Source organism: Camellia sinensis, chromosome 6 (genome assembly GCF_055761805.1).
Source record: "Camellia sinensis isolate YWXY chromosome 6, ASM5576180v1, whole genome shotgun sequence".
NCBI lineage: Eukaryota > Viridiplantae > Streptophyta > Magnoliopsida > Ericales > Theaceae > Camellia > Camellia sinensis.
Window position 1 is genome coordinate 11,531,515 of NC_138966.1, and position 9,284 is coordinate 11,540,798.

The following is a 9,284-nucleotide window of genomic DNA, read 5'->3' on the forward strand; positions in this document are numbered from 1 at the left end:
TCTTTTTTGCCTCTATTTTTCCTTCACTTTTTCATTCTGATTTCTTGCTCTTTCTCTCTCCGAAAGCTCTTTCTTCTTCGAATCTGCCATTGCTTCGATCTCTCCTCTGGAACTGTCCTTAATCTCCCATTCTTGTGAAGCTTTCTTTGCTGTTGCAACCGATTTCTGAGCTTGGCGAACATTGCCCCGACTTCATTTGTTCTGGTGAGATCCTTTCCTTTCATTCTTAATTTCCTTTATGTGCTTTTATCATTACTACTTTGTTGCTCGATTTCTCCCCTATTTTGAACATTTGTACTGTTTCAATATTTTTCTTGCCATAATTCTTGACCTTTATCCCTTTGTATTCTTCGTGTTTCTGATAGTCCATCTTTGTTCTTGAATCTGAAACTTCGTCTTTGTTTTCTCTTTTTTGTATTTGTCCCAGATCTGTGCCTTCGATCTTGATCTTTATAGTTCTTAGGTTTGGGATTTGTGCGTAGAACCTTCAAATTTAGGGAAAACTGAAACAAGCCTTATCAGCCCTTTCCTAGGTCTTTGCCGAGGTTCTTGTAACCCTTTAAAAACGCTCATCTTCTGAAACATATTTTAAGCTGACATAATGGGTATGTGGAGGCATAGGGTAAATACCCCAACAAAACTTGAATACTTTAGGCAGGAATTCTCTATCCCAGCCGATGTTCACCTTAAGCTAGCTGGGGATAATGATACCATCATGCCCACAGATCATACAATGCCTTTTCCTATAGTAGCTTTTACCGAATGTGGACTTCGGCTTCCACTTCACCCCCTTTTTCGTGAAGTTCTTTATTTCTACAGGCTGAACCCCATGCAACTTACTATCAACTCATATAGGGTGATTAACGGTATTATAGCCTTAGCTAGGCAGGAGAATCTTAGAATCACCCTGGCCGACCTTCAGTACTGCTATACCATGTGTCCCCTCAACCTGAAGGATAGGGGCTTCGTTTATTACCTTAAGCCGAGATCCGCCCAGTTTAAAATTATAGCCGACCTTCCAGACTCCAACAAGGGGGCTGGAGATGACTTTGTTATTGCGTCGGGAAATTGGGAATTTGGCCCAGACGAAGATGTCCACCTCTACCCTCTTCCTCGAACAATTTCAGAGGGCAAGGGTAAGAGCCCTGAGCCAACACTTAGTTGTTTTTATTTAAGTCTTTAATACTCTCTGTTTCTGACATCTGTTTCTTTGTCCTGCAGATCTTCATCAGCCACCGAAAAACTTCCGCCAATCCTTTAGATGGTAACTGCTGAACCGGTGATTTGTGCCCGACTAGCCCTTTTTACCCTGTCTCTGGCGGAGGAACACTGATTTGCCTTTGAACTGAATCTCTGACCTGACAAAGTCTATCAGCACAAGTCCGATGAACCTCGGGGAATATCGGAGCCTTCTGAAGCTATGGTTCCCAGACTACCTAGCAAAAGAGAAAACAGACAGCATCTCAGCCTGATTCCATCTGAACAGATACGAGCATAGTGGAATGAGTGTGCCCTCTACTGAATTCTGTCCCAAAATTCTGCCCCAAATCTGAGTCTGATACCCACAGGTAAAGCTGACTCCCAAATACTGATAGTAATGCCCGCAGGCCTGATGCCCAAACTCATATACTGCTACATGCATTCCTGTAGAGACGCACTCTAAAGCACATAACAGATAAGTGAGAGCCAAAACACCCCTATGTTGGGGTAGGGTTTCCCTGTCCTATTTTGTCAGGAGCTAGGGTTTCACTACGCACACAGCGGTTTCAAACAACCTATAAACGGGTAAGCAACCTGTCCTAGTTTGGAATGGTCACTATGGATCCGAATATGCACTAGGTCGAATGGTCAAAGAGGGTGCCCCGGTAAAACCGGGGTTCATGTTCCCATACTGGCAGAGCCCACAACCGGTCAGCCTTATGGTCATGCCTTGACAAGACAAGCCTCCGGCAAACCGTTCAGGAATAGCAGATGGCAAATATGGTGTCCTAGGCGCACCAATGCAAATGCAATGCAAAGAAACACACAAGTGTAGTCAAAAACAGATATCATGAGTTCGAGTCAAGTTCTCTAAATCCCCAGCGGAGTCGCCAGAAACTGTAGACGTCCCCGAACGCCCCGGGAGGAACGAGCTCCCGTTCCGTTCATTTGGGGTCACTACAGCTCAGGACTCTCAAATTGTCACGGTTCTAAGTCTGAACCAAAGAGTCCAAATCCGGCAAATCGTTTTGAGAAACAAATTTTTGAAAAGAAGTGCCAAACATGGACTGCTTTGCCAGATACAGAGTCGCCACCTAAATGTTTTTTTAATGGGAAATTTAGGAAACCCTGACTCGGTGCCAAAGGCCACGTGTCCGTCATCACCAAAGTTGCCTCGGCTCGGGAACTTGGGTACGATTGGGGAAGGTCATTTCGTGAGCACCCCCGCTCGCCCGATCAAAGATCGGTCTCTACTAACTATGATATCTATTTTTGAAAACTTTGTGTGTCCTTATTCCGGTTATTAGCCTAGGTTACTATGTGATGCACACAGCATATAAGTATAGACTGGGTCGCCCGAATTGAAACAAAACATTTCATGTTTGTTTTTGAAAGATGGTTTGCTACTCGCAAGTAGGCTTAAAATACAGATTTTGCCACTCTCGGGTGGGCTTAGAAAAGATGGTTTTGCCACTATCTAGTGGGCTTAAAACTCACAGTCAATGATTTGTTCCAATTTAAACAACCCAACCTTCACCCACAGGCATTCAGGCAGTTATATCACACAAGCAAATAGCCTCATGGCAAGCATGCTATTCATGGCAGCACTCACACGCATGCAAGGATGCTAAAGCATAAAGCTTACCGAGTACTCCAAGTCAAAACAGAAACTTATTAGAAATCATGCATGAATCCTAAGTATACAGAAATGCCTAATGCAACATATGCAAAAATGCAACTATGGCAGGCTCGGCTATTCTAAACATGGCATATGAAATGCGGCAACTAACATGTATTCAATTTGGAATTGAAAGTACAATGCAGTTAGTATGATGCGCCGAGCCCGGTGCATGCAAAAACAGATGAATGATGCAAACATGCTATCATACTGTATGCTAATTGAAATATGCCCTAATCTAACCATCATAAGCAGATAAATAAAAGGGAAGAAAGACGTGGGGTTGGAAGACATACATCACACTCACGCACATTTATTACAGTTATGCCCTCGCGCAGAGGATCCAAATAAATATACAGTCCCGAATAAAAGAATATTACAGTCCAAATATTACAGTCCGAATAATGTACAAATTCCTAATTAATTAACAAATTAAATAAGAAAACTGTAAAACTGGCGTGCAAGCCAGGGACTGCCTTGCTTCTGATGGATGATGCATGTCTGGGCTGCCTTGCGCGGAAATCCACTGGGATGCCCCAATTAGCCTCTGTTTTGTGATTTTTCTTGGGAAGCGCGCCAAACTCCGGAAGTTTGCTGATTCTTCATTTGCTGCAACAGAGAGCAGGAAAGGGGCATAGCAATGTATTTTCACAGATATATGCATGCCTCGATCCTCGTGCCACCAATCACGCATACCGATGCATGATAGCAGAGGAGTCGAAATGTGCATCTTAATATAGAATGAATGCACGTGTAAACACAACAAGAACCTAACTCCATCATGGATGATCCGGAGTGTCGGTGACTAGGGAATTGAGACACGTTCCGTCACTCGGAGTACGAAACGCACCTCGTTTCCCGTGCCCGGGCTAACTCCTATCCCGAACACGATGCAATATGCATGATATGCATGAATGCAACTAAGATACGGCCTAGTATGCACAATGCTATGAAAATGAGATGCCTCGAAATGCGTGCACACGGGCACGCAAACCGAGAAAATGACATACGCAATGCAAATAACATGGAAATATGATATGGGCTTACACTAACATGAGAGAGCCTCAGCCACACTCACATAAGAGGCCGATAGATGAAAATGAAGTGCCTCGAAATGCGTGCACATGGGCACGCAAACCGAGGCAATGGTATATGCAATGCAATGGCATGGAAATGGCATATAGAATGCAACATGGACTTATACACTACTAAAAAAAACACTTTTTGCGACCGCTATAAACCGTCGCAAATAATAAAAAACAGTCGCAAAAGGCTTTTTGCGACGGCCCATGCGACGGCAAATGGGAGTCGCGAATATGGGGGTGGCAAATACTTTTTGCGACGGCAAAGCAACGGTCGCAAATTATTTGCGACCACCTAAACTACTTATGGCGACCGCTATTTTGCCGTCGCAAAAAATAAAGAAAAACACAAACATGATTTTTGGCGACCACCTTGTTACCGTCGCAAAAAATAAATAAATAAAAAAGCATAAAAGTGTAGCGTTAAGTACTCTAAGAATAGCAATGACAAGAATTTAGACAATATAGCATTATAGTTTAATTGAACATTCCATTTGAGTCTCAAAATTTGAGCCATATGTGAAAGTTATTACAACTAAAAATGTGAAAAAAGTTCTTTTATGAAAAAAATACAATCTAGAATTGGCTAATCTTCTCATCAATTTTCTTACTCGGGTGTTTCTCCACTCTATCAATGAACTGGCCAATCTTCTCATCAATTTCCTTTTCAAGTTCCACATCACCACATTGCACCTATGCAACAAAAATTTCAGGCATTAATGACAAAATTATATACTGCCAAAATAAAAATTATCAATTTTAATCACTCCCATGGGATTCGAACTTTAAGAGGATATGGATGAGATATTATCAGTGGGTTTCTTATAAATAGGTTTTAGGTCACATGACTACCATTTCCTAGATATGGATGAGAGGTCAGTAAGAACAAAGATCTATGACATTTCGAAAAATTAGTCAACAAAAGCTTACTGGCATTGGAACGAGGCGCTCATTATGTAGAACTTGAACAAATTACTTGCTTGAAGACTTGTCCGGACAACTATAAAGTGCCAGCATATTATTCCCAGCAAAAGCCGCCACCGTACTGCCTCTCCAATTTCTTCTATGTGGAGGCTTTGGAGGGAGTTGCAAAGGCTGTTCCTTCTGTATTTTTTCAAACTCTGAAATATTCAACAAATAATGCCTAGTGAGGACACAACACGAGCACAAGTCATATGGAAGAAATAGAAACACATTGGGGATTATCAAGATTTCCTCCAGATCTCCACCCCTCCCCAAAAACAAAAAACCTTCAAACCCCATAAAATGAAAAAAAGAAAAGAAACGCATACATGTAACCATCATATAATAGATAGAGATTCAAATATGAGAATGAAAGTATTCACCAGATCCTTCAAGAAAGAGCCCAAGAAGACATGATAATGGAACCAGAGTCTCTGCATGAGCGAATCGCAGTCTTGCCTTTTCGTAACTGCCAGGAGCATGTTCTTCTACAGTAACAGAAGGCGTAGATTATGAACAAGTAACATATCATTTGCATCACTTTTTTATTATGTGAAACATTCATTTGCTTTCCTTTTCCTTTTGTTCCCAGCATTAGCCATGAAGACTTCCAATTAAACGAGACATTTAATTTTTCAGATGAGTCTTGAAACAGACGCCAGTGTCCTAGTTTTGAAATAGATGCAATAGCATTAATAGCAAACAACCACAATGACGGTGAAAAATCATTAACAAGATTAAAGAATTAATGAACTAATGAGACCCACTTATACGACCAGGGGCTGAATTTCCTAGAACTGACATCACATAGTTTCCAGTAAGATTATGTTATTGGAGCTGAGTTCAGTATCAGCCAACTAATCAATTGTAGTCATTCCTGTCCATAATAAAGAGGAAAGAATGAAATCTAAATAAAATCATTCCATTAAGTCATTCCTGTCCATATTATTCTATTAGACATCTCTGACCTCCAGCCAAAAACGTTCAGCCATTGTGTGCTGTGAGAAAAGGACACAGCACAAGGGTGTAAGACAACAAAACTGCAAAAGCAGAATTAATTTGGTTTACTAACCGTCCTTGGCTTTAATAGCTTGTTCAATGGACTGAACAACATCTTCAAGCAATGGCACTCCCATCCTATAGTTTAACGCATTACCATGACCCTTTAATATGAACAGTCCCAAATCATCAGTCCACTCCAGCAAAGCAACCTAAAAATGTATATATTGGGCAAGTTAGTGTATACTGTGCAAGAAACAAACCATGGTACTGGCAACAACAAAATTTGCACAAATTAGTGGATAGCCTACACAGAAACAGAGGGGACAATAGATTCCACAACAGGTAAATAAACAGCAAAGCTACGTACCTCAGATGGAGTGAACGAAGCACAAGCTCGGTCAGTTATATTCAATAAAGATGCTTCCTGACAAATTTAAAATTCAAATGAACAGTTACCAACGACGAAATCATATAGATTAGAATTATTTGTTTAGAATTTTGCAGAGAAAGACAAAAAGAAAGGAAAAGGCATGACAAATAATAATTACCTCTTTGCACAAAAACCAGAGAGAAGACGTATCTTGTCTAGTAAAATTCAGCTCGTAACGCCTCACTAATGCATGGGTAATTTCATCCAAGATAGGTTCCTTAAGCTTTTGAACAGCAGGCTCCTGACTTTTCCTAAAGTCCTGCATTTTTAGAGATCTAAGCAATAAAAAATAAAGAAGAATCCTGTGTTTTAAAATTCAGCTCATAATGCCTCATTAATGCAAAAGTAATTTCATCCAAGATAGGTTACTGATGAATGCCCAAAATTGCATAATTATGTTGATTAATATAGGAGATGTTGCATTCTTTTGATATTAATTCCTTCCAATTATATTAATTGTGTGCTAATGCTTGTATTTACGTTGTAGGAAATCTTTTGGTAATTATATTATGCTAATTGTGTGCTAATGCTTGTATTTACTTCTAAAATATTCCCAGCTCAAAGTGATAATTGATAAGCACTTCTAATTACAACGAAATAGACACCATGTGTATTTACTGAATGACTTCCCTTCTATTAAATGTATCATCATCAGGGATGTAACTTCCCTTCTATTGAATGTATGGGCACTTTTTCTTATTTTTCCATTTAAGGTGGATGAGATTAATGCGCTTCCTATCTTCTACATTTGACAGTTGCTTTACTCTACAGTAGAGAGAATAAGACTTCAATATCCATTATAGAAATCAATATATATATGTATATATTGTAGAAATTAACATATAGAAGATAAGAAACCCTATCACTACCTAGAGCACATAAACCTATCGGACACCGTACAAAAGCTAAATAAATTTGTATTTAATCACTACCTAGAGCTGTTCATATCATAATGCAACCTTATGTCATATATATGGGGAGTTCAAGAAATGGTAATGGAGGAGGGAAGTCTTGTATGTGGCAAGACTTAAATCCTTTTTTTTTTTGTTTTTTTTATGTATTAGAGGTCGTAGCTAGGGGGAGGGAAGTCTTGTGTGTGACAAGACTTAAATCCTTGATTTTGTGGTGAACCAGTTTTGCCCAACTGGATTAGCCCCAATTAGTTCATCCACAACCTTTTTTGTAATTAGTTGGGAATGATAGACAAGGCTCCTCCACGTTTTTATTATATGGACAACTATAAATGGAAACAAAGCAATTGTATCAACATAGAACATTGGATTGTCAATTGAAAACTGATAAAAACCTAGAAATTTACTTGTTCTCTTCATCCAAGCAAAATTTAGACAAAATGTTAGAAAGCATATATGGATGCATACAAGTCCATTATCATGAATAAAAACTATCTAACAACATAACATGATGCATTCCACAACAAGTCAAACAATTCCCCAATAATTTTTTTATTATTTATTTTATTTTATTTTTATGTCAGTGAAAAGAACACAGATTTTTGGGACTCTTTTAAACAAAATAAAACAACAATGAATTCTGAGCTACAAAACCAGATCAAGTACAGATATGAACTCAAAATAGAATGAGAACAAATCAAAACAAACTGAATAGAAAAACAAAGGAACTTTTGACAGAGTTGGAATCTGAATGTGAAAAAAACAAGCAGCATAACCAGACAGACATTTAATCATAAGTTGTCATTGTAATTTGATCAATCCAAGTAGTTCAAAGAGTACCTATCATTCAAACTTCATTTGACTAACGCTAGAAAAAATTACAAAGAATTGCAATCATATTATTGTGATCCATATCAATTTGACTAGCAAATACTGAATCTAAACATAACTAAATTAATCACAATAAACCAAAGAACTCTGATCTACAAAACCAGATCAAACGTAATTTCAAACTCAAATGAGAATAAACAAATCAACAAAAAAACGTATTATTATAGTGCAAAAAATAAAAACAAAGGAATTCTTAGATACAAAACCAGATCGAGTACATATATGAAACAAATCGAAACAAACTGAATAGAAAAAACAGAGGAAATTTGAAGAGAGTTGGTACCTGATTTGTACACAATGAAGCTCAAAGACAATCTCTGTGTATGTGCGCAATGTAAGTGAATTTTGAGATAGATGAAATGCATGATAGGTGAGCTTACTCTGCTGCATTTGAGAACTCCAAGAGACCTTTTCATTGCGGTCTACTAGCAAAGTTAGGGTTTCTCTGTGATGAACCGCGCAAATTGCAGCGAGAGATATACACAGACACAAAGAAAGAGCGAGATTGTGCGAAAGAGAGATTGAGAGATCAAGAGAGGAAGAAAGATTAAGAGATCGAGACAGAAACCAAGAGATTGAGAGATCGAGGGAGAGATTCATACTGGTGGAGTTCTTCAGACAACGATGGGAGAGCGACACAGAAAGCAAGAACGAGAGAGAGAGAGTTGAGTGAGTCTGCTAGGGCAAAGAAAAGGGCGCAAATAAATGAAACATAGGACCATTTACTAACTTATGGTGTCGTAGTTTTTTTTTTTTTTTTTTTTGCCACGGCTAATCAGGCCGTCGCAAAAAAATAGACGCAAAAGGTCAATTTTTTAGTAGTGATACTAACATGAGAGAGCCTCAGCCACACTCACATAAGAGGCCGATGGATGAAAATGAAGTGCCTCGAAATGCGTGCACACGGGCACGCAAACCGAGGCAATGGCATACGCAATGCAATATGGCTAAAATGTCATATAGAATGCAACATGGACTTATACTAACATGAGAGAGCCTCAGCCACACTTACATAAGAGGCCGATGGATGAAAATGAAGTGCCTCGAAATGCGTGTACACGGGCACGCAAACCGAGGCAATGGCATACGCAATGCAATATGGCTAAAATGGCATATAGAATGCAACA

The 9,284-nt window shown here is 39.1% G+C and overlaps 1 protein-coding gene across 1 annotated transcript; it reads right to left on the bottom strand.

Annotated features, from left to right (window-relative positions):
- Positions 1 to 4,405: 4,405 nt before the first annotated feature.
- Positions 4,406 to 8,845, bottom strand: LOC145792227 (uncharacterized). Its single transcript, XM_082873022.1, has 7 exons — positions 8,441 to 8,845; positions 6,474 to 6,630; positions 6,293 to 6,349; positions 5,996 to 6,134; positions 5,307 to 5,411; positions 4,891 to 5,081; positions 4,406 to 4,653 (listed from the first exon to the last, which is right to left on the bottom strand). Exons 1-6 carry the CDS (start codon positions 8,755 to 8,757, stop codon positions 4,933 to 4,935), a joined length of 924 nt encoding a protein of 307 aa, XP_082729148.1. The 5' UTR covers positions 8,758 to 8,845; the 3' UTR covers positions 4,406 to 4,653; positions 4,891 to 4,932.
- Between the last annotated feature and the right edge of the window lie 439 nt (positions 8,846 to 9,284).